The 25,881-nt window shown below is 50.1% G+C and overlaps 1 protein-coding gene across 3 annotated transcripts in view; it reads left to right on the forward strand.

Moving 5' to 3' along the window:
* LOC141265877 (baculoviral IAP repeat-containing protein 1-like) overlaps positions 1 to 25,881 on the forward strand; it is a 220,595-nt gene that overhangs the window by 127,844 nt on the left and 66,870 nt on the right. For all 3 annotated transcript variants that reach the window (XM_073679547.1, XM_073679538.1, XM_073679555.1), the window contains one exon: positions 1,971 to 2,019. In XM_073679547.1, the coding sequence (XP_073535648.1) occupies positions 1,971 to 2,019 (49 nt within the window). The remainder of the gene's footprint in view (positions 1 to 1,970; positions 2,020 to 25,881) is intronic.

Below are 25,881 nucleotides of genomic sequence, written 5' to 3' on the forward strand. Positions count from 1 at the left end.
GTTAGCTGCATACAGCACACACACCCCATTTCCGAGGGACAGCTCAACGGTGCTCCCACTAGACAGAAGTGCAGGCACGACCGACCATGTCCCTGCTGGAGTGGGGAGGGAGGGGTGGAACACCCAGTGCTGTAGGGGCAGATAGGGGGCGGTTCCTGAGTGTAGGAAGGAGCCCATTGGTTGCTGGTCACCTGGGCTCATGGCTAGAGGGAGGTATAAAAGGTGGGCACCATCTTAGATCTAGGTTCTGTTCTGTGGAGAGGAGAAGACAGGGAGCAGCAGCTCAGGCTGAGTGCTGCTCCAGAGGCAGGCCTAGGGAAGAGGCCGGGGCCTGAGAGGAGAAGGAGAAGTGGGCCTGGAGAAGAGGCCGAGGAGGAGGTGAAGGGGAGCTGAGATTCTGGCTCATCTCAGCTCCAAGAGAAAGGAACAGAAACAGAAAGGAACTGCAAAGAAGGAGAGACAGAGAAACAGAAGGGCTCAGGAACAAGAAGGTGGAAGGGACCCTAAGAACCCACGAGAATCCCGGGTGCAGGGTCAGGCAGATTAAGGGTACCGGATCCCAAGTTGGTGGAGGAGAAACAACCCTCAGCCAAAGACCGGTCGTCGTGATCATATATTGGTGCGACACCTCATCAAACCTGCTAGGAAGGCACCATATAGGACAGCGGAGGACGGGGCCCACGTTTAACCGCACAGGTCCGCGGCAGCTGGACAAAAGTGGGTCACTGGTGAGGCAGGCCAGAGAAAGGATAAAAGGGGGTCCTGTGCCATGCTCCTGAACTGCCTGGGAGTTGACCGAGCCCCTCGCCTGGTGGACGCAGCACGGCTCGGGCGGTCACTGCTGGCCGAAGTGACCTGGAACAAACGAACTGTGAGTAAAGACCCTGGACTGTAACTTGTTGTCTGTGTGCTCCTTCGCGCCTCCAGCACTATCAGCACCGGGACCCGCACTACCATCACTCCCAACATCCACTACACTGCCCTGGGGCTGCACTCTTCCCGTGGGGAGTCACATCACCTCAGCTGCACCCATCATCAGCCCCAGCGGACTGCCTTGCAGCGGCGGTTCCTAATAATCGCAATCCACGGGTGGCGTAGTCGGACATTATTTGGAGCGCATAGCAGACTACCATTGGCCTGACCACCCTGAGCCGCGGGACCGGGCCGCCACTACTACTACCCCCATCGTTCCCCTATCGCCCGGATCCGCATGCCCCACGGCCCAGGGGGCGAGTCACAGTCATCAAAGCAAAAGGTGGCTACTTTGAAGAACCTAGAACATAAGACATATTTTCAGTTGTTTCACACTTTTTTGTTAAGTATATAATTCCACATGTGTTAATTCATAGTTTTGATGCCTTCAGTGTGAATGTACAATTTTCATAGTCATGAAAATACAAAAAAATCTTTAAATGAGAAGGTGTGTCCAAACTTTTGGTCTGTACTGTATAAAGAGTCTGCCTATGGGGGTTTCACCTTTCTTATGTAAAGACATTATTTTTCTTCTCAGGTCTTATGTATTTCTCTTTTATGTGGTGCCATTAGAACACAAATTTTAGATTAGGAACTTGAATTTACATTGATGATCAGATCTTCAGAAATTTTCATGTAGTTCCCTGGATGTACAGTATGTTTTGCTATTTTGCCGATGTTGGTCTATTTTACAAAGCTCTTTCAAGGCTGGTACTTTTCAGTAAGCAACATCCACAATTTTAATGGTATAGCACTAAGAAATTAAGCTTGACAAGTTATAAAGGGTAAAAAGCAAATGTCTGTTATATACTGACAAGAATTTAAAAAAAATAAACTAAAAATAAATAACAATGGTACTTTCTGAACAGATACCACTGAGAAATAAGGCAGGAGTATATTGTGAGCAACATTACACATGTTGCAATGAAATAATAGCACAGTGAATGTATGGTTTACTCATGAATATTGTTATTGGGATCTATCTCATTTTTTTTCAGGGAACATCTTTCACATATGCATCTGAAAAAAAAGTTTATCCAATAACAGGTGAGAAGAATTTATGTATATATCCATCTATCTATTATCTATCTATCTCTCTGTAAACTATCTATCTATTAGTCGAATAGCGGCCTTAATATATGCATGTGTAAATGTTGCATCTTTATTAATGATGAGCGAGCATGCTCGCTACTGCTCGGTGCTCGCCCAAGCATCTCCTGCTCGAGATGCTCGGCGTTCGCCGAGTATTTCTGGGTTGCTCGGGCGGGAACTCGGGTCCCTCCCTGCATGTTTGGCGCTCTTTAGAGAGCCAATGAACATGCAGGGATTGCCTGCCATGCACTATAATGCCATAGCCATGTTGGTTGTAGGCATTACAGTGATTGGCTGGCCGTACAGCGTCATCGGGTCTATATCAGACCTGGCACCGCCATGCTCTTCACAGTCACTCCGGATCAGACAGTGTAGGGACAGGTGCTGCTGCGTCAGGGACAGATTTGCTTGTGTATTAGGTAGTGTAGGGAGAAAAAACTAACATTACACATATCCATCTTAACAAACAGTCCTTCTGAGGACTAATCCATCTGCAGAGATATCAGGCAGGCAGGGTGTATAGGCAGGCAGTGTATATAGCAGACTGCAGTGCATATAGCACAAGAGGATCCATTCCAATTCTGCCTTCTGCTGCTGTTAGATATTTCTATACAAAGGCCCAGGTCTCAGGGGCCATGAATACTTTTCTTTGGATCTTAATCCTCATTATTTGCTTAAAAAGCAATCCAGAGAACACAGTTTTTTCTGCACCATTTGCTTGTTGGCACTGCAGAATACAGCCAGGTCCTTTCCATATTAGAGCGCTAGAAATCCAGCTATTTAAAATTCTGTTTTCTCCGTCACACGGATCACATATACGTTGTCAGAAAATGCTGCCATTTCTGGCCTCCATTAAAAATTTCTTTCAATGTGTCAGTGAAGCAATTCACAGCAGTTTACTGGTCAAACTACTTACCTACAGGCCTGGTATTTAAAACTGTTTTCTCCATCACACGGATCACATATAAGTTCGCTCCAAACTCAGTCATTTGTAGTGAGCGTGGAAGATACTGTCCTCCATTTAAAATGGGCTAGGCACGTGGCAAGGGACGGGGAACTGGACGTGATGGTAATGGTGCATGCAGAGGCCGAGGACAAGCCCGTGGGCAAGCCGAAATTGTGCCACAACAAACACCCACATCTTCTCGCCTGACCTTCCTGTCCCAATTTCTAGGGGACCGCAGCACACCACTATTGAACCCAGAGCAGTGTCCAAAGGTTGTTGGTTGGATAGTGGATAATGCTTCCAGTCATTTAGCCACCACCACCACCCCCTGTCTTCCACACGGTCAAGTTTCAGTAGCCGTGAGTCTGTACCGCATATTCCTCACCCTAATCCTCTTTCCTTCCACCATGCCGAGTACCCAGAGACAACTGATCCCACACTAGGACACTCTGAAGAGCTGTTCACTTTTCCATTTATAGATTCGGGCCTCTCGCCCGGTCCACTTAAAGTGGGGCAAGAGGAGATCGCGTGTAACGATGCCCAAATATTTGAGCAGCCACGGTCACACGAAGGTGATGGTGGGAAAGTGTCACAAGAGGTGGACGACACAATTGCCAGAAAGTCAGGAAGAGGACCAGGGTGTGGAAGTGGAAGACGAGGTGTTGGATGATATAGTAACTGACCCAACCTGACAGGAGGACATGCAGAGCGAGGACAGCAGCACACAGGGGGAGGGAGGCAGAGCACCCCAACAGGCGGGAAGAAGCAGTGTGGTGGCCGCAGACGAAGGCAGGCAACCGTTCCCTGTAACACCAACACGAAGGAAGTTGCCAGTACAACTGTTAGGTCTTCCCGAGTCTGGTTGTTTTTTAAAGACTCTGCCAATAACCCCAAAAAGGCCATTTGCATCACCTGCCAGGCCAGCATCAGCAGGAGTAGCAAAACTACCAGCTTGACCACCACCAGCATGATCAGGCACATGGCAGCAAAGCACCCGACTTTGTGGGCCGAACCCCAGGGTCCAGGAACAGTGTCTGCGGGTGGCACCATTGCTTCTTCCGCTGTTGTGCATACAAGCCAATTCCCTGTCTATGGTGCATGCGATGATGCCTCCTGCCCTGCACCTGTCGTTGCACACTCTCAAGTAGCAGCATCAGGAAGCATGTCCTTGTCCCAGCGCAGCGTTCAGTTGTCCATACCCCAGTCCTTGGAACGCAAGCGCAAATATGCAGCCAATACCCCACAGGCCACGCTACTAAATTCTCACATTTCACGACTGCTTGCGCTCGAAATGTTGCCTTTTAGGCTCGTGGAGGTGGAAGCATTCCGCAACCTGATTGTGGTGGCCGTCCCTCGGTACTCAGTCCACAGCCACCACTATTTCTCTCGGTGTGCCATCCCCGCATTACACAAGCACGTGTCCCAAAACATTAGCTGTGCTCTCAACAAAGCCGTTAATGGTAAAGTCCAGTCAACCATGGACACGTGGACAAGTGCTTGTGGGCAGGGATGGTACAGCTCGCTGACGGCACACTGGGTTAACATAGTGGAAGCCGGGATCCATTCGGACCTTCGGACAGAACACGTCCTCCCGATGCCAAGGATTGCGGGCCCCAGGTCAACCAGGGTTGCCCCCATGGTCTACAGCTCCTGTACCTCATCCTCCTCAGCCTCCTCTTCCTCTTCAGCCTCCATCTCCGAAATGACCTCATCAGTCACAAGCTGGAAGCACTGCAGCACTGCCTCGGCCAAGCGGCAACAGGCTGTGCTCAAGCTAATATGCTTAGGTGAAAAACTGCACAGTGCTGAAGAGTTGTAGGCAGATCTGTGGCTCACACAGCTGAACCTACAGCCAGGCATGGTCGTGTGTGACAGTGGCCGGAACCTGGTGGCGGCTCTGAGGCGAGGCTCGCTCACATACGTACCATGCCTGGCCCATGTGCTTAACCTCGTGGTTCAGTGGTTTCTCAAATCCTACCCGGAGCTGCCGGATCTGCTTGTTAAAGTACGCCGCCTGTGTGCCCATTTTAGAAAGTCAGCTACAGCTTCCGCCACCCTTGCAGTGTTTCAGCATCATTTGCAGCTTCCGGCTCACAGACTGGTGTGTGATGTCCCCACGCGTTGGAACTCTACACTGCAGATGTTAGGAAGGATTTATGAGCAGAAGAGGGCAGTTGTTGAGTACCAGCATCAACAAGGCTGTCAGTATTCAGTTCAGACTCCACACATAAGACCTCAGGACTGGACATGGATGTCAGATATATGTACCATCCTCCAAAACTTTGAGGACCCCACCAAGATGGTGAGCGGCGATGATGCCGTAATTAGCGTCACCATCCCGCTTCTCTGTCTTCTGAAACGCTCTCTACTCTCAATCAAAGAGGATGCATTGCAGGCGGAGCACGATGAGATGGAGCAAGGAACCATACAGGGTGATTACACACAGCCAAACTTCATCTCATCCCAACATGGACTGGGTGACAATGAGGAAGAGAAGGAGGAGGAGGAAGGACAGGAGCTAGTTTCATGCACTATAGACAGTATTACCTGCACAGCTGTCATACCGTCTGTTCAGCGTGGATGGCCAGAGGACAGAGAGGAGGAGGAGGAGAGCATGCTCAGTCATCCTCTTGGTGAGGACACAGAAGTCTTGCCTGATAGTAGTCTGGCACGCATGGCTGAGTTTATGTTACGCTGCCTTTCCCATGACCCTCGCGTTCTCAAAATTTTGGGTGACAGTCATTACTGGTTGGTGACCCTTCTAGACTCACTCTACAAGGAGAACTTTATATCTCTTATTCCTGAGGCGGACAGGTCTACAAAAATGGGGCTATACCAGGAAGGCCCTTGTTGCAGAACTCTTAAAGAAATTCCCATCTGAAAACGCTGGCGGCAGAGGGCACACTTCGTTGGACAACCAAGGAGTACAGGCGAGAGAGACACCACTTCAATCCAGCAGAGGCAGAGGAACACTGTCAAAGTTCTGGGAGAGTTTTCTCAAACCCTCCCATCTCACAGGCCCTAAGGCACGGGGTACTCTCACAAGGAGTGCAAAGTTTGGGAAGATGCTGAGGGAGTACCTTGCAGACCGTACCAATGTCCTCCGTGATTCCGCTGTGCCTTATAATTATTGGGTATCCAAGCTGGATACGTGGAATGAACTGGCTCTCTATGCCTTGGAGGTCCTGGCCTGCCGCCAGCGTTTTATCAGAGCGGGTTTTTAGTGCCGCTGGTGGAATTATAACAGATAAGCGCATCCGCCTGTCAACTGAAAATGCTGACAGGCTGACTTATAAAAATGAACAAGGGCTGGATTGGGCCAGACTTCTTAACACCACCGAATGATAGCAGCGTAACATAAACTCAAATCCAGTGTCTTTTCTTGGGAGGTGTATTCCCATTACACCTTTTCACACCCACACATGGGTATACGCTTCCTGATTTTTGCTATTTGCTCTTGTCCTCCTCCTTCTCCACATCCTCCACCACCATATCACCAGGGTGACCGTGGTCCGTAATGCAACACCCACATAATTTTTTTAAAGGGTGTTTATGATGCCCATAAAAAATTTTTTTATACAGTATGTTCATGTATACCCCCCAGGGGTAAATGTTTATCAGCCCATACACTTAGTGCATGGGCATTACTAGTATAGGAGGCCTGCTCCTTTCTAATGGGAACATTTTTTTATGAGGCCCTCCTCCACGTCTCTTCCAAGGGTCATTGAAGTGCCTCCAAATTTTTGGCAGCCCTCACATTCACTGCTTCACTGCATAGGTCAACACTATAGGAGACTCTCTCCTTTCTAATGAGAATTTGTCGTTACTGTAGCCCTGCTCTGTGTGTCTTTAAATACTTAGTGGGGTTTTCCTAAAATTGGTCAGCCGTTGGACTCACTGCATACCCTATAACTGTATAGCAGACCCTCTCCTTTCTAATGGGAACATGTCGTACCTTGTTACTGTGACCCTGCTCTATGTGTCTTTAAATTCTTACTGGGGTTTTTCCTAAAATTGGTGAGCCGTTGGACTCACTGCATACCCTATAACTGTATAGCAGACCCTCTCCTTTCTAATGGGAACATGTCGTACCTTGTTACTGTGGCCCTGCTCTGTGTGTCTTTAAATTCTTAGTGGGGTTTTTCCTAAAATTGGTCAGCCGTTGGACTCACTGCATACCCTATAACTGTATAGCAGACCCTCTCCTTTCTAATGGGAGCATGTCGCACCTTGTTACTGTGGCCCTGCTCTGTGTGTCTTTAATTTCTTAGTGGGGTTTTTCCTAAAATTGGTCTGCCGTTAGACTCACTGCATACTCTATAACTGTATAGCAGACTCTCTCCTTTCTAATGGGAACATGTCGTACTTGTTACTGTGGCCCTGCTCTGTGTGTCTTTAAATTCTTAGTGGGGTTTTCCTAAATTTGGTCAGCCATTGGACTCACTGCATACCCTATAACTGTATAGCAGGCCCTCTCCTTTCTAATGGGAACATGTCGTACCTTGTTACTGTGGCCCTGCTCTGTGTGTCTTTAAATTCTTAGTGGGGTTTTTCCTAAAATTGGTCAGCCGTTGGACTCACTGCATACCATATAACTGTATAGCAGACCCTCTCCTTTCTGATGGGAACATGTCGTACCTTGTTACTAGAGATGAGCGGTGTTCGACTAGAACTGTTCGCCAATCTCAAATTCGAGCTGTTTTGGGCGGTGTTCGAGTTGTTCGACGAACCCGAACGATTTGCAAAAAATTCGGCTGTTCGAGGTTATGTTCGATAACTGTTCGTGCACCAAAAGCGTGTCCTGCATGTCTGGCGCTATTTAGAGCACCAAGCATGCAGGGATTGTCTGCCACTCACTGTAATGCCACAGCCATGGTGGTTGTGGCATTACAGTGATTGCCCAAATCGATGGGAACAGTGCCAACAGTGAAACATGAAAAGCCGGCAATTCAGCAGCGGCATATACCTGTACCCGACAATTTAGAACCGAAAGAATAGAGCTTCACACATAGATTAGATAGATATAAACATGTCAGCCACATATATACGAAGTACAGTGAAAGTGCTGCTTACTGTACTTGTCATTTAGCGTAAAGGATTTATCAAAAAAAATAATACTGTTTTCATGCACCGTCTCTTTAAAAAAGCCGGCCGGCAATTCAGCAGCGGTACCCGACAATTTATAACAGACAGAATAGAGCATCATACATAGATTAGATAGATAGAAACATGTCAGTCACATATATACGAAGTACAGTGACAGTGTTGCTTACTGTACTTGTCATTTAGCGTAAAGGATTTATCAAAAAAAATAATAGTGTTTTCATGCACCGTCTCTTTAAAAAAGCCGGCCGGCAATTCAGCAGCGGTACCCGACAATTTATAACAGACAGAATAGAGCTTCACACATAGATTAGATAGATAGAAACATGTCAGTCACATATATATGAAGTACAGTGATAGTGTTGGTTACTGTACTTGTCATTTAGTATTAAAATAAAGGATTTATTATTAAAAAAATTGGCGTGGGGTTCCCCTTAATTTTAGGCTCTAGCGGAGGTTAAGCAGACGGCTGGGGCAGATGTTTGAAGCCTGGGAAGGGGGTAATACCCACGGAGCTTCCCAGGCTACTAATATCAGCCCCCAGCTGAATACATAGCCTTTACTAGCTATTAAAATGGGGGACCCCCCCAAAAAAATTACGTGGGGTCCCCCCTAATTTAATAGCTAGCAAAGGCTAGGCAGACAGCTGGGGGCTGATATTAATAGCCCAGGAAGGGAGCCATGAATATTGGCCCCCTCCCAGGCTAGAAACACCAGCCGTCAGCCGCCCCAGAAATGGCGCATTCATAGGATGCGCCAATTCTGGCACTTAGCCTCGCTCTTCCACGCTGCCCTGGTGCGGTGGCAGGGGGTAATAGGGTTGGGGTTGATGTCAGCTTATAATGCCAGCTGACATCAAGCCCAGGTTAGTAATGGAGAGGCGTCTATAAGACACCCCCATTACTAACCCCATAGTCAAAGTTAAAAAAAAACAAACACCCAGAATAAAGTCCTTTAATTGAAATAAAGACACAATCCTTTATTGTTCTAAATTAAACCATACTTACCGTCACGCCCATTCCAGCTGAAGCCAACGATCTCCTGCAATAAAAGAAAAATAATAAAGCAACCTCATCCTTACCTTTCCATGGTTCCCACGACAGCTTCAGCTCTGCTACATCGAGATGACAGGCTGGACCGCAGCAGAACGCTGCCATCCAGCCTCTCATCCCGCAGACACTGAGAAGCGCAGGCTTGCTTGCGCTGCTCAGCGTCTCTCTGTGACGACATCCAGATGAGCCGAGTTCATGTCCAATGAACTCGGCTCACCTCATGCACGTCACTGACAGCGTGGGAAAATTCTCACGCTGAAGCGGTGAGTGCAGGAGAATTCTCCCACGCTGTCAGTGACGTGCATAAGGTGAGCTCATGTCCAATGAACTCAGCTCACCTCCTGCACGTCACTGACAGCGTGGGAGAATTCTCCTGCACTCAGCGCTTCAGCGTGAGAATTCTCCCGCTGAAGCGCTGAGTGCAGGAGAATTTTCCCACGCTGTCAGTGACGTGCATAAGGTGAGCTCATGTCCAATGAACTCAGCTCACCTCCTGCACGTCACTGACAGCGTGGGAGAATTCTCCTGCACTCAGCGCTTCAGTGTGAGAATTCTCCCACGCTGAAGCGCTGAGTGCAGGAGAATTTTCCCACGCTGTCAGTGACGTGCATGAGGTGAGCCGAGTTCATTGGACATTAACTCGGCTCATCTGGATGCCCTCACAGAGAGACACTGTGGAGCGCAAGCAAGCCTGCGCTTCTCAGTGTCTGCGGGATGACAGGCTGGATGGCAGCGTTCTTGTAGTGCCGGCGTCCCTGCCCTCTGCTAGGCAGGGACGCTGCTCCTCTCACCGCTCTGCTCCGTGCCCGGCATCCTCCCCCCGCTCTGCTGTCAGCGCGCGCTCCGTCCCGGCGTCCTTCTCCTGCTCTGCTCTCAGCGCGCGCTCCTTCCCGGCCCCTGTGCTTAGGGCGCGCGCGCGCGCGCTCCCCTCCTCTTAAAGGGGCCGCGCGCGCCGCCCTAAAGAGTCCCCGGCCAATGGCCGGAGGACTTCATCATATATAAGGCACCTCCTCCAAAATGGAGGTGCCCGAGCAATGTTGTTTGCACCTGTGTCTCACCTGTGCTTCAGCCCTCAGGTCCCGTTGCCAGTTACCTGCCAGTTACCTGCCAGTTTCCTGCCAGTTTCCTGCTAGTTACCTGCCTGATTCCTGCCTGAATACTAGCTACCTGCCTGCTTGCCTGAGGTCCGACGGTCTGCCTTACAACTCCGGTCAGTCTGTCTAAGGACCAACTTGTCCGCTCACCTGGGAGCGCACATCAGCTACCTGCCTGCTTGCCTGAGGTCCGACGGTCTGCCTTACAACTCCGGTCAGTCTGTCTATGGACCAGCTTGCCCGCTCACCTGGGAGCGCTTCTCCGCTACCTGCCTGCTTGTCAGCCCGGAGGCTCCGTTGTCACGTGCTGTGACCACCAGCTATCTCAGAGACTCTTGCCCGCTCACCTGGGAGCGCATCTCCGTTACCTGCCTGCTTGGCAGTCCGGAGGTCCCGTTGTCACGTGCGGTGACCACCAGCTATTCCAGAGACTCTTGCCCGCTCACCTGGGAGCGCTTCTCCGTTACCTACCTGCCTGCCAGCCCGGAGGTTCCGCCGTCACGTGCCGTGACCACCTGCTATTCCAGAGACTCTCGCTTGCTCACCTGGGAGCACACATCTACCATCTGCCTGCTAGCCTACCCGGAGGCTCTGCCATCACAGGTCGTACCTACCCCTTACCCAGAGACTGCCCTGATCACTTGCCGTAACTCCCTGTCCGTTCACCCAGAGACTGCCACCCGCTCCCTTACAAGGGCCGCCCCCTTGTATAGTAGCTCAGAGGTTCCGCCTCCCGGACCCGTTACAGTTTGCTCGGGCCATGGAACCCGGTGGCACCCAAGCTCCCTCGCTCTCGGACCTCTGTCTTGAACTGTCCCGTCAGAGGTCCCAACAGGAGGCCATCCTGGGTCACCTGCGGAATGTTAATACTCGCCTGAACACTCTGTCTGATCCACCAACAACCTCCGCCAGTGCCATATCTTGCAATCCGGCAGCTCCGCTGCCCACTAATACTATGGTATCCTACCCCGGACCCCGGCTCTCTGCACCTCCTCGCTTCGGAGGCGACCCCGTCCAGGCTCGGGGCTTCATAAATCAGTGCACCCTGCACTTTGAACTTTTGTCCCATCAGTTTAATTCCGACTGGGCCAAAATTGCCTTTATCATGTCCCATCTCACCGGGGAGGCCCTGGCCTGGCTAAATCCTCTATGGGAGAGAGGAGACCCCCTGGTGTCCAACTTGCCTGCTTTTCTCTCGGCTTTCCGGAAAGTCTTCGACGAACCCGGACGGAAGACCTCATCCGCATCCTCTCTGCTACGCCTCCGTCAGGAGGGTCTCACCGTGGGCCAATATGCCATACGGTTCCGCACCCTTGCCTCGGAGCTGGCCTGGGATAACGACGCTCTGGTATCCGTCTTCTGGGAGGGTCTGTCCGGTCGTATTAAAGATGAACTTGCTGGTCGGGACATTCCTACCTCTCTCGATGATCTAATAACCCTTGCCACCCGGATTGACCTACGGTTCCAAGAGCGTGCCAAAGAGGTCACCCGTGAGAGAAGGATTCCACGTTTAGCTCCTACTTTCCAGAAACCCGTCATTCCCTCCGTCTCTCCCCAGGTACACTCTCCTGAGCCTATGCAGGTCGACCAGACCAAGATGGTCAAAACCCGTCAGGACTCACGCCGTGCCGAGGGGAGCTGCTTCTACTGTGGCAGTAAGGAGCACCGGATCCGTGCCTGCCCGGAGAGGTCGGGAAACGCCTGTGTCTAGGTTCGCTCAGAGAGGTCCACCTAGACAAGAATAAATCCTCTCCATCCCTGCTGTTGTCTGTTTCGATCATCTACGGGGAGAACCGTTATTTCGAACTAGCCCAACTTGACTCTGGAGCAGCCGGGAACCTTATTTCACAGTCCCTGGTTGAGAAATACCGCATCCCCACCAAACCTCTGGCTGTACCCTTGTCTGTCGCTGCCGTGGATGGGGGCCTCTTACCTCGCCCCATTCAACTCATCACCGAATCCATTACCCTGCAGGTGGGAATGCTGCATTCTGAAAGTATCTCCTTTCATGTTCTGCCTGGACTCTCTCACGCCCTCTTGCTAGGTCTGCCCTGGCTCCAGAGACATGCACCCGTGCTAGACTGGCAAACCGGAGAGGTCCTTCGCTGGGGACAAGACTGTCATAAAACCTGCCTGGTTCCCGTCCATCCCGTCCGTCCTTCTCCTACCCCAGCTAATCTACCTGGACTTCCGATTCCTTATTGGTCTTATGCAGATGTCTTTAATAAAAAGGAGGCAGAGACATTACCACCACATAGACCATACGACTGTCCCATCGATCTGCTACCCGGTACTACTCCTCCCCGTGGGCGTATCTATCCTTTATCCGCTGCTGAGACCCGGTCAATGTCCGAATATATTGAGGAGAATCTGGCCAGAGGATTCATCCGGAAATCTACCTCCCCGGCGGGAGCAGGCTTCTTTTTCGTCAAAAAGAAGGACGGCTCTCTCCGTCCCTGTATAGACTATAGAGGCCTAAACCTGATCACGGTGAAGAATAAGTACCCCCTTCCGCTCATTCCAGAATTATTTGATCGTCTGAGGGGGGCTAGGATCTTCACCAAACTGGACCTTCGTGGGGCGTACAACCTGGTTCGTATTCGTCAGGGGGATGAATGGAAGACGGCATTCAACACCCGGGACGGCCACTATGAATACCTGGTAATGCCCTTTGGTCTCTGTAACGCTCCTGCCGTCTTTCAAGAGTTGGTCAATGACATCTTCCGGGACCTTCTCTACTCCTGCGTAGTGGTGTACCTGGACGACATCTTGGTCTTCTCTCCGGATCTCCAGACTCACCGGAGGGACGTTCGTCAGGTCCTGCTCAGGCTAAGGCAGAACCATCTCTACGCTAAATTTGAGAAGTGCCTCTTTGAGCAGACCTCGCTTCCGTTTCTGGGCTACATTATCTCTCAGACCGGCCTACAAATGGATCCTGAGAAACTGTCTGCCATCGAGAAATGGCCCCGACCGGAGGGGTTGAAGGCCATTCAGCGATTCCTGGGCTTCGCCAACTACTACCGCCTCTTCATACCACACTTCTCTTCCCGGACGGCCCCAATTTCTGCGCTCACCCGTAAAGGTACTAATCCCAAAGAGTGGCCACCCGAAGCAGAGGAGGCCTTTCTTTCCCTTAAACAGGCCTTTTCTTCCGCCCCGGTGCTGCATCGCCCAGATGGCAACAAGCAGTTCTTCCTGGAAGTTGACGCCTCCTCCTCTGGAGCCGGAGCAGTACTTACTCAAAAATCATCTTCCGGGAGGATGGTAACTTGTGGCTTCTTCTCAAAACTCTTCTCCTCCTCAGAGCGCAATTATTCCATAGGAGACCGAGAGTTATTGGCCATCAAACTGGCATTGGAGGAGTGGCGTTACCTGCTCGAGGGGGCTCTTCACCCGGTAATAATTTACACTGACCACAAGAACTTGGCTTACCTCCAGCATGCCCAGAGACTTAACCCGCGCCAAGCCCGGTGGTCCTTGTTTTTTGCTCGTTTTGATTTTGTCCTTCATTTTCGCCCGGCTGACAAAAACGTCAAGGCGGACGCCTTGTCTCGATCCTTTCTGGTGTCTGATCTCGAGGAGGATCCGAAACACATCATCGATCCCGCCAGAGTAATGCAGGTGGCTCCCGTGAGTCTAAATCGTCTTCCTCCTGGTAAGACGTTCGTACCAGTACCTGATCGGGAGAAGATCCTACACTGGGGTCATTCGTCTAAACTAGCTGGCCACGCCGGTCAGAAAAAGACCCTCCAGCTTATTACCCGGCACTACTGGTGGCCTAACCTGCACAAGGATGTAATTGACTTTGTTTCTGCCTGTGTGTCCTGCGCCCGCAACAAAGTTCCGAGACACCTGCCGGCCGGCCGCCTCCTACCTCTGCCAGTACCTGCTGCCCCCTGGCAGCATATAGCGATGGACTTCATAACTGATCTGCCCGTCTCTGCCGGTTGTACGGTCATTTGGGTGGTCGCTGACCGCTTTTCCAAGATGGCTCACTTCATTCCACTGCCAGGTCTTCCGTCTGCACCCGAGCTGGCTAAAGACTTTATCCGCCACATCTTCCGTCTTCATGGCCTGCCCCGTCACATCGTGTCGGATCGAGGAGTACAGTTCACTTCCCGTTTCTGGAGAGCCACTTGTAAATTGCTGGACGTCACCCTGGACTTCTCCTCCGCTTACCACCCACAGTCTAATGGTCAAGTGGAGCGGATCAATCAGAACCTGACCAGTTACCTTCGGCACTTCGTTAATGCCCACCATTCTGACTGGGTGGATCTCCTGCCATGGGCCGAATTCTCGTACAACAATCACGAGAGCGAGTCTTCCTCCAAATCCCCGTTTTTTGTAGTCTACGGTCAGCATCCTCGGATCCCGTTTCCCGTCTCCACCTCGGTGGACAATCCGGCTGCGGAATCTCTTGTTAACAAATTTTCCTCCATATGGGAGAGTACCCGGTCCGCACTCCTTCTGTCATCCGAGCGTATGAAAAGACACGCTGACAAAAAACGTCTGGACCCTCCTCAATTCCGCCCTGGGGATAAAGTCTGGCTCTCGTCCAAATATGTCCGGCTCAAGATCCCTTCCTATAAGTTAGGGCCTCGGTTCATCGGCCCACTGGAGGTCATCAGTCAGATCAACCCGGTGGCCTATAAATTGAAACTCCCGGCCAACTTACGGATCCCTAACTCCTTCCATGTGTCTCTCCTCAAACCTGTGGTGCTTAACTCTTTTTCCAAGTCTACAGGTACGCCTCCTGCTCCGGTTTCTGCTGAGGACGAGTTTGAGGTAGAGAACATTCTTGCCACCAAAAGGGTAAGAGGAAAGACCTTTTTTCTGGTAGATTGGAAGGGGTTTGGTCCTGAGGAGAGAACGTGGGAGCCCCGGGAGAACATCCATGCCCCTCTCATCCTAGCTAAATTTCTGTCTGGCCTAAAAAAGGGGGGGCCTAAAGGGGGGGGTACTGTAGTGCCGGCGTCCCTGCCCTCTGCTAGGCAGGGACGCTGCTCCTCTCACCGCTCTGCTCCGTGCCCGGCATCCTCCCCCCGCTCTGCTGTCAGCGCGCGCTCCGTCCCGGCGTCCTTCTCCTGCTCTGCTCTCAGCGCGCGCTCCTTCCCGGCCCCTGTGCTTAGGGCGCGCGCGCGCGCGCTCCCCTCCTCTTAAAGGGGCCGCGCGCGCCGCCCTAAAGAGTCCCCGGCCAATGGCCGGAGGACTTCATCATATATAAGGCACCTCCTCCAAAATGGAGGTGCCCGAGCAATGTTGTTTGCACCTGTGTCTCACCTGTGCTTCAGCCCTCAGGTCCCGTTGCCAGTTACCTGCCAGTTACCTGCCAGTTTCCTGCCAGTTTCCTGCTAGTTACCTGCCTGATTCCTGCCTGAATACTAGCTACCTGCCTGCTTGCCTGAGGTCCGACGGTCTGCCTTACAACTCCGGTCAGTCTGTCTAAGGACCAACTTGTCCGCTCACCTGGGAGCGCACATCAGCTACCTGCCTGCTTGCCTGAGGTCCGACGGTCTGCCTTACAACTCCGGTCAGTCTGTCTATGGACCAGCTTGCCCGCTCACCTGGGAGCGCTTCTCCGCTACCTGCCTGCTTGCCAGCCCGGAGGCTCCGTTGTCACGTGCTGTGACCACCAGCTATCTCAGAGACTCTTGCCCGCTCACCTGGGAGCGCATCTCCGTTACCTGCCTGCTTGCCAGCCCGGAGGTCCCGTTGTCACGTGCGGTGACCACCAGCTATTCCAGAGACTCTTGCCCGCTCACCTGGGAGCGCTTCTCCGTTACCTACCTGCCTGCCAGCCCGGAGGTTCCGCCGTCACGTGCCGTGACCACCTGCTATTCCAGAGACTCTCGCTTGCTCACCTGGGAGCACACATCTACCATCTGCCTGCTAGCCTACCCGGAGGCTCTGCCATCACAGGTCGTACCTACCCCTTACCCAGAGACTGCCCTGATCACTTGCCGTAACTCCCTGTCCGTTCACCCAGAGACTGCCACCCGCTCCCTTACAAGGGCCGCCCCCTTGTATAGTAGCTCAGAGGTTCCGCCTCCCGGACCCGTTACAGTTCTGCTGCGGTCCAGCCTGTCATCTCGATGTAGCAGAGCTGAAGCTGTCATGGGAACCATGGAAAGGTAAGGATGATGTTGCTTTATTATTTTTCTTTTATTTCAGGAGATCGTTGGCTTCAGCTGGAATGGGCGTGATGGTAAGTATGGTTTAATTTAGAACAATAAAGAATTGTGTGTTTATTTCAATTAAAGGACTTTTTTCTGGGTGTTGTTTTTTTTAAATACTTTACTAGAAATTCATGGTGGTCATGTCTAATATTGGCGTGACCCCATGAATTTCGGGCTTAGGGCCAACTGATAATGCCAAGCTGGCCCTAACCCCTTTATTACCCAGTGAGCCACCGCATCAGGGCCCTGGATGAGTTGGGTACAGCGCCAGAAGATGGCGCTTCTATGAACGCGCCATTTTCCGGGGTGGCTGCGGACTGCAATTTGCAGCGGGGGTGGCCCAGAAAGCTTGGGCCTCCCTGCGCTGCGGATTCCAGCCCCCAGCTGCCTAGTTGTACCTGGCTGGACACAAAAACAGGGCGAAGCCTCACGTCAATTTTCTTTAAATTATTTCATGAAATAATTAAGAAAAAAAGGGCTTCCCTATATTGTTGTGTCCGGCCAGGTACAAATAGGCAGCTGGTGGTTGGGGGCAGCCCGTTCCTGCCTGCTGTACCTGGCTGGACACAAATATAGTGCGAAGCCCCACGTCAATTTTTTTTAAATTATTTCATGAATTTCCTGAAATAATTTAAAAAAATTTAAGTGGGGCTTCGCACTATATTTGTGTCCAGCCAGGTACAGCAGGCAGGAACGGGCTTCCCCCAACCACCGGCTGCCTATTTGTACCTGGCCGGACACAACAATATAGGGAAGCCCTTTTTTTCTTAATTATTTCATGAATTTCATGAAATAATTAAAAAAAAGTACGTGGGGCTTCGCCCTATTTTTGTGTCCAGCCAGGTACAACTAGGCAGCTGGGGGCTGGAATCTGCAGCGCAGGGAGGCCCAAGCTTTCTGGGCCCCCCCCCCCGCTACAAATTGCAGTCCGCAGCCACCCCGGAAAATGGCGCGTTCATAGAAGCGCCATCTTCTGGCGCTGTACCCAACTCATCCAGGGCCCTGGTGTGGTGGCTCACTGGGTAATAAAGGGGTTAGGGCCAGCTTGGTATTATCAGCTGGCCCCAAGCCCAAAATTCATGGGGTCACGCCAGTATTAGGCATGACCGCCATGAATTTCTAGTAAAGTATTTAAAAAAAACACAACACCCAGAATAAAGTCCTTTAATTGAAATAAAGACACAATTCTTTATTGTTCTAAATTAAACCATACTTACCATCACACCCATTCCAGCTGAAGCCAACGATCTCCTGCAATAAAAGAAAAATAATAAACCAACCTCATCCTTACCTTTCCATGGTTCCCACGACAGCTTCAGCTCTGCTACATCGAGATGACTGGCTGGACCGCAGCAGAACGCTGCCATCCTGTCTGTCATCCCGCAGACACTGAGAAGCGCAGGCATGCTTGCGCTCCTCACTGTCTCGCTGTGACGGCATCCAGATGAGCCGAGGTCATGCCCAATGAACTCGGCTCACCTCATGCACGTCACTGACAGCGTGGGAAAATTCTCACGCTGAAGTGCTGAGTGCAGGAGAATTCTCCCACGCTGTCAGTGATGTGCATGAGGTGAGCTCATGTCCAATGAACTCAGCTCACCTCCTGCACGTCACTGACAGCGTGGGAAAATTCTCCTGCAATCAGCGCTTCAGCGTGAGAATTTTCCCACGCTGTCAGTGACGTGCATGAGGTGAGCCGAGTTCATTGGACATGAACTCGGCTCATCTGGATGTCGTCACAGAGAGACGCTGAGCAGCGCAAGCAAGCCTGCGCTTCTCAGTGTCTGCGGGATGACAGGCTGGATGGCAGCGTTCTGCTGCGGTCCAGCCTGTCATCTCGATGTAGCAGAGCTGAAGCTGTCGTGGGAACCATGGAAAGGTAAGGATGAGGTTGCTTTATTATTTTTCTTTTATTGCAGGAGATCGTTGGCTTCAGCTGGAATGGGCGTGATGGTAAGTATGGTTTAATTTAGAACAATAAAGGATTGTGTCTTTATTTCAATTAAAGGACTTTATTCTGGGTGTTTGTGTTTTTTTAACTTTGACTATGGGGTTAGTAATGGGGGTGTCTTATAGACGCCTCTCCATTACTAACCTGGGCTTGATGTCAGCTGGCATTATAAGCTGACATCAACCCCAACCCTATTACCCCCTGCCACCGCACCAGGGCAGCGTGGAAGAGCGAGGCTAAGTGCCAGAATTGGCGCATCCTATGAATGCGCCATTTCTGGGGCGGCTGACGGCTGGTGTTTCTAGCCTGGGAGGGGGCCAATATTCATGGCTCCCTTCCTGGGCTATTAATATCAGCCCCCAGCTGTCTGCCTAGCCTTTGCTAGCTATTAAATTAGGGGGGACCCCACGTCATTTTTTTGGGGGGGTCCCCCATTTTAATAGCTAGTAAAGGCTATGTATTCAGCTGGGGGCTGATATTAGTAGCCTGGGAAGCTCCGTGGGTATTACCCCCTTCCCAGGCTTCAAACATCTGCCCCAGCCGTCTGCTTAACCTCCGCTAGAGCCTAAAATTAAGGGGAACCCCACGCCAATTTTTTTAATAATAAATCCTTTATTTTAATACTAAATGACAAGTACAGTAACCAACACTATCACTGTACTTCATATATATGTGACTGACATGTTTCTATCTATCTAATCTATGTGTGAAGCTCTATTCTGTCTGTTATAAATTGTCGGGTACAGATGCTGAATTGCCGGCCGGCTTTTTTAAAGAGACAGTGCATGAAAACACTATTATTTTTTTAAATAAATCCTTTACACTAAATGACAAGTACAGTAAGCAACACTATCACTGTACTTATTATATATGTGACTGACATGTTTCTATCTATCTAATCTATGTGTGAAGCTCTATTCTTTCTGTTCTAAATTGTCGGGTACAGATGCTGAATTGCCGGCCGGCTTTTTTAAAGAGACGGTGCATGAAAACACTGATATTTTTTTTAATAAATCCTTTACACTAAATGACAAGTGCAGTAACCAACACTGTCACTGTGCTTCTTATATGTGTGACTGACATGTTTCTATCTATCTAATCTATGTGTGATGCTCTATTCCTTCTTGTCTAAATTGTCGGGTACCGGTGTATGCCGCTGCTGAATTTGCCGGCCGGCTTTTTTAAAGAGAGTGTCTTCTGAGCAGTTTGTCAGCTTTTGGACACCTTTGCAGGTGTTTTCTATGTGTTTCTATGTGTTTTTGTTTGCCTGCCATTGGTTTTAACGGTGTTCGACGGTTTTCTAAGTTGTTCGACGAACAGTTCGACGAACAGTTCCTCGAACATCCCTGTGTTCGACGAACCGAACCGAACCCGAACACTACGGGGGTGGCTCAACACTACTTGTTACTGTGGCCCTGCTCCGTGTGTCTTTAAATTCTTAGTGGGGTTTTTTCTAAAATTGGTCAGCCGTTGGACCCACTGCATACCCTATAACTGTATAGCAGACCATTTCCTTTCTAATGGGAACATGTCGTACCTTGTTACTGTGGCCCTGCTCTGTGTGTCTTTAAATTCTTAGTGGGGGTTTTCCTAAAATTGGTCAGCCGTTGGACTCACTGCATACCCTATAACTGTATAGTAGACCCTCTCCTTTCTAATGGGAACATGTCGTACTTGTTACTGTGGCCCTGCTATGTGTGTCTTTAATTTCTTAATGGGGTTTTTCCTAAATTTGGTCAGCCGTTGGACTCACTGCATACCCTATAACTGTATAGCAGACCCTCTCCTTTCTAATGGGAATTTGTCGTTACTGTGGCCCTGCTCTATGTGTCTTTAATTTCTTAATGAGGTTTTTCCTAAATTTGGTCAGCCGTTGGACTCACTGCATACCCTATAAATGTATAGCAGACCCTCTCCTTTCTAGTGGGAACATGTCATACCTTGTTACTGTGGCCCTGCTCTATGTGTCTTTAAATTCTTAGTGGGTTTTTTCCTAAAATTGGTCAGCCGTTGGACTCACTGCATACCCTATAACTGTATAGCAGACCCTCTCCTTTCTAGTGGGAACATGTCGTACCTTGTTACTGTGGCCCTGCTCTATGTGTCTTTAAATTCTTAGTGGGTTTTTTCCTAAAATTGGTCAGCCGTTGGACTCACTGCATACCCTATAACTGTATAGCAGACTCTCTCCTTTCTAATGGGAATTTGTCGTTACTGTGGCCTACTCTATGTGTCTATAATTTCTTAGTGGGGTTTTTCCTAAATTTGGTCAGCCGTTGGTTTCACAAATTTTGGCAGCCCTTGCAGTCACAGCATGGGCATTACCACTATTGGAGACCCGCTCCTTTATAATGGGAACATTTTTTTACTGAGACCCTCCTCTATGTCTCTTCAAATAGGTATTGGGTTGCGTCCAAATTTTTGGCAGCCCTTGCAGTCACTGGATGCGCAATAACAGTATAGGAGACCTACTTGTTAATAATGGGAACAACAAAGCATAGCCGGCTGATGGCTCTCTAACAATAGCTAGAGCCGACTGCTGGCCTTTTAAGAATAGTAAAGGCCGCCTGAAGCCCTATAAAAATAGGCTTTATGACTTTCAGAGTCCCTCCATCATAAATAAAACAGGATGTGTCTGATGATGTGTCACACACCACATTGCCGGATAAGGTTGTAAAATGTTAAAATGACATTTCCCGGTGAATGTGACGCGCCCCCTGGGCCTGTACTGTGCAGGGGATACCCGGAGCCGGATCGCTGTAGGATGCTGGGGGTTGTAGTTCTCCGTGGCGGTGACCCGGTCCGTGCCCAGGGCGGTCAAACCAGTGGCAGTCTTAGGTAATAACAATGTCCGACTACGCCACCCGTGGATTGCGGTCAGTGGGGACCACCGCTGCGCTGCCGACCGCTGAGGCTGATGTTGTTTGCGCAGCCGAGTATGGGGTAACTCCCCACGGGAGAAGTATTGCCTCAGGGCAGCTAATGTGGATGATGGTGGTGATGGTGTGAGCGTCCCAGTACTAATGGTGCTGGTGCGGCGAGGAATCACAGAGACGTGCAGTTGCAGTTTTCAATGCTTTACTCACAGTTCTTTATCAGGTCACTTATGCGCAGTTAGGACCGCCCGAGTCATGCTGCGTCCACCAGGCAAGGGACTCGACCAGCTCCCAGGCAATTCCAGAGCGTGGCACAGGACTCCCTTCCTTTCCTTTCTCTGGCCGTCCCCACCAGTGACCCACCTTTGTCCAGCTTCCTCGAGCCTTCTGTTGGCGAAACCTCTCTCCGGTTTCCCTGACCCTATACGGTGTGCCTTTCTGGTGGATGTAGTGAGGGGTCGCACCAAGATGTGGTAACAACCTCCGGTCTTTGGCTGAGGAATCTGTTGCCTCCACCAATTTGGGTTCCGGTACCCTGTTCTGCCAACCCTTCACCCAGTATCTCCTCTGGGCATATGGGGTTCCTTCTGTCCTCGTGTCTCTGGGCCTTTCTCTGTGTTCCTTACTTCCTTTCTCCTCTGTTCCAGTTCCTTTCCTACTTTCCTTTCTGTTCCTTCTTCTCTCTCTCTCTCTCTCAGGCTCCAGCCTCCTGACAAGGCCTGCCTGCAGAGCAGAGCCCATGCAGGGGCTCTGCTTCCTGTCTTCTCCTCAGACTGTCTCCACTGAACTGAACACTGATCTAAGATGGTGCCCACCTTTTATACCTCCTTCTGACACCCGAGCCCAGGTGACTAGCAACCAATGGGCTCCTACCTATGCCCAAAGACCCACCCCTATCTGCTCCTACACCACTGGGCATTCCTTTCCCCGCCCCACTCCAGCCAGGGACAGAAGCTGTCGTGCCTGCACTTCTGTGGGAGCACCGTTGAGCTGTCCCTCGGAAATGGGGTGTGTGTGGTGCATGCAGCCTACCGAGTCCTGGTCCACACTCCATCCTTACCCGGGAGTGGAATACCACACCTCTGGTCTGAGGTGCAATACCCCTGTAGCAGCCGAGCCCTCGGGGTGCTACAAATGCATTTGTCTTAAAAAATAACGTAATAAAAACAAAACAATGAGATCTTTCTTTAGTATAAAAACAGCGTCACCAATTTAACCTCTATGTAATCACATTGTTCAGCTCATGCACCTCCTCCTCCATCTCTGAAATGACTACATCAGTCACAAGCTGACAGCACTGCAGCACTGCCTTGGCCAAGCGGCAACAGTCTGTGCTGAAGATAACATGCTTAATGCTTAATTGACAAACCGCCCAGCGCTGCAGAGTTGTTGAATGCTGTAACACAGCAGCCTGATCTGTGGCTCTCACCGCTGAACATTCAGCCAGGCATGGTTGTGTGTGACAATGGGCGGAACCTGGTGATGGAGAAATGACAGCAGTGGTAGATACGGTTTTCCCTCTATGCCAGTCCTTTCACCGAGCTAAAGAATATGGCTGTGGTGAAATACAACTCCCACTGAGAAGCTGTTTCAGATTGAAAAACACACGCAAACACGGGGAGAACATACAAAGTCCTTGCAGATGTTGTCCTTGCTGGTATTTGAACAGGGATCCCAGCACTGCAAGGTTTCAGTGCTAACCACTGATCCAATGTGCTGCCGTTCACCCTCTAATATCTAATAGGCTGGAGAAACTTGCACCTACTGCCACTCTATCTTCAGCTCCTTTGTGAGAAAATGTATTTGGGCAGCCACTCAGTCTACCAAATAAAATTCCTGAGAAGGAAATTGGGGATGGCTTCACTACTGGTACTGGGGGCAGTGTTAATACCATGGCGTCATACCATAGTTTGCTGGAAATATTCCAGGCTGGTAGGAGGCAAGCAAATTCCCACAGAAAAGTACCAGCAGTAATGTTCAGCCACATTTCAAGTGCAAGCAGCTTTAGAGGACTTCCTGGGAGAAATGACACGCATGGTAGATACGGTTTCCCTCTATGCCAGTTGTTTCACCGAGCTAAATACAACTCTCAGCAAAAAAAGTTGTGGACTGGCGCCATACCGTCCCTGGTCGCATTCACCTGTCCACGTGTTTTGTGGTTAGGCGGTCCTTCCCAGTAAGTGCACTGGGGAGGGCATGGGTAATGTTGTGGGACCCGTGGGACCCGTGCATGTGGAAGGCGGAGGCGATGCCAGGAAATACAGTGGCGGCTGGGGACCGAGTATGGACACCTGGCTGCCGCTGGCATGAGGTTGTGAAAAGCTTCCGCCTCCACGAGCTTAAAAGGCCATATTTCAAGTGCAAAGAGCTGCCCAGAAATCTGGCAGTTTAGTGTTGCGGCCTGTGGGTGGGTGGGTGGGTGGCTGGCTGCATATTTGCACTTGCATTCCAAGTGACAGAAAACTAAGCAGATGGTGGCCTCTATCATCATCATGGCCTCACCTCGGCACTATGAACTCTCCTGAAGGAGAAGCCAGGGCCCGCCAGAGGAGTCTCCGGTTCTCTTGTGGGCCCGTCCAACCCTGCCGAAAAGCAGCCCTGCCTAAGAAAAGTATGAGGGAAGGTTCCCGGACACTCTATGGCTGCTTTTTTAATGTGGATCGGCCATGCTTGTGCATGTTATTTCTCAAAACGCATTACAGATCAGGCCATTGTCCAACTCTGTATTCAAGAAATTAAATGCGCAAAGAAAGATGTGTGTGTGTCAAAGCACCACCAACAAGTGCGAGTTGATGTTGGACAGGCTGCCATTGCTTCTGCAACAAGCTCAATTACAGGACTTCCTGGGAGAAATGACACGCAGGGTAGATATGGTTTCCCTCTATGCCAGTCCTTTCACCGAGCTAAATACAACTCTTAGCAAAAAAAGTTGTGGACTGGCTCCGTACCGTACTGGCCACATTCACCTGTCCACGTGTTTGTGGTTAGGTAGTCCTTCCCTGTAAGTGCACTGGGGAGGGCACGGGTAATGTTGTGGGACCCGTGCTTGTGGAAGGCGGAGGCGATACCGGGAAATATAGTGGCGGCTGGGGACCGAGTATGGACAGCCGGCCGCCGCCGGCATGAGGTTATGAAAAACTTCCACCTCCACGAGCCTAAAAGGCCACATTTCAAGTGCATGCAGCTGTCAAAAATTTGGCAGTATAGTATTGCAGCCTGTGGGTGGGTGGCTGCCTGCATACTTGCACTTGCATTCCAAGGAATGGGGTAGGGACAACTGAACGCTGCACTGGGACAAGGACGTGGACGGTGATTGTTGCAAGTCTGCAACGACAGGTGCATGGCGGGAGGCATCTTCGCATGAGCCAAGGATCACTTATGATAGGCAAACTTTTAGGCAGTGACCTGGGAGTCAGAGATGCTTCCAGAGGTCTTCCCCATGCAGTTCCCATGTCTTTTCAGCACTGTATGCATGTGTCACACACCACATGGCCAGATAAGGTTGTAAAATGTTAAAATGACATTTCCTGGTGAATGCATTTGTCTTGGTTGAAAGCAATGCAAAAGTGCAAAAACGCATCAAAAATGCTACGTGTTAACATAGCCCAAGGTGTGGAGGAGTATTTTTGCTTTTGGTTATTTATTTTGCCTTATATACAAGTCATTTCCCTGGAAAGGATGTTCCTTATTATATTTCCCAGGAAAATCCATTTTGGTTTCGTTTTTGTATGTTTTATTGTGAGTCCATAAAAGTGGCGTAATACTCTGACAACGTTGTTGACAGCAGTGATCTGGGAGTCAGAGATGCTTCCAGGGGTCTTCCCCATGCTGTTTCCATGTCATTTGAGCACTGTTCCCATCGATTTGGGCAATTTTTAGGCCCTCTGCAGACCGCCGTGGGGAGCCGCCTGAAAAATGCTTGAGTTTCCCTTAGACTTACATTGGGCTCGTTGCTCGGGTCGAGCACCCGAGTATTCCAATTTGCTCGACCCGAGCATTTTAGTGCTCGCTCATTACTAATCTTTATGCATTAATCTTCTGCCTCCCAAAAAATCCATGTTGGAATATCTGCCATTTCTAGTCAGAAAATGAACTACAAAGACACCATTGAAACCAGAAGTTTACATACACTATATAAAAAGACACACATGCATGTTTTTCTCAATATCTGACATGAAATCAGAATAAACCTTTCCTTCTTTAGGTCAATTAGGATTACCATAATTTTTAATATTTGCCAAATGCCAGAATAATGAGAGAGTGAATATTTAAGGAATTTTTTATTATTTACTGCAAAGTCAAAAGTTTACATACATTTCATTGGTATTTGGTACCATTGCCCTTAAACTGAGTGACTTGGGTCAACCGTTTGGGATATCCTTTCACAAGCTTCTCACAATAATTGGTCAGAATTTGGGCCCATTCCTCCTGACAAAACTGGCGTAACTGATCTAGGTTTGTAGGTCACCTTGCTCGCACTTGCCTTTTCAGCTTTGCCCATACATTTTCAATAGGATTGAGATCAGGGCTTTGTGATGGCCACTCCAAAACATTGACTTTGTTATCCTTAAGCCACTTTGTTGCTAATTTGGCAGTATGCTTCAGGTCATTGTCCATTT

Source organism: Phyllobates terribilis, unplaced genomic scaffold, assembly GCF_046119375.1.
Source record: "Phyllobates terribilis strain yellow unplaced genomic scaffold, ASM4611937v1 Scaffold_1__5_contigs__length_1240528914, whole genome shotgun sequence".
Lineage (NCBI taxonomy): Eukaryota > Metazoa > Chordata > Amphibia > Anura > Dendrobatidae > Phyllobates > Phyllobates terribilis.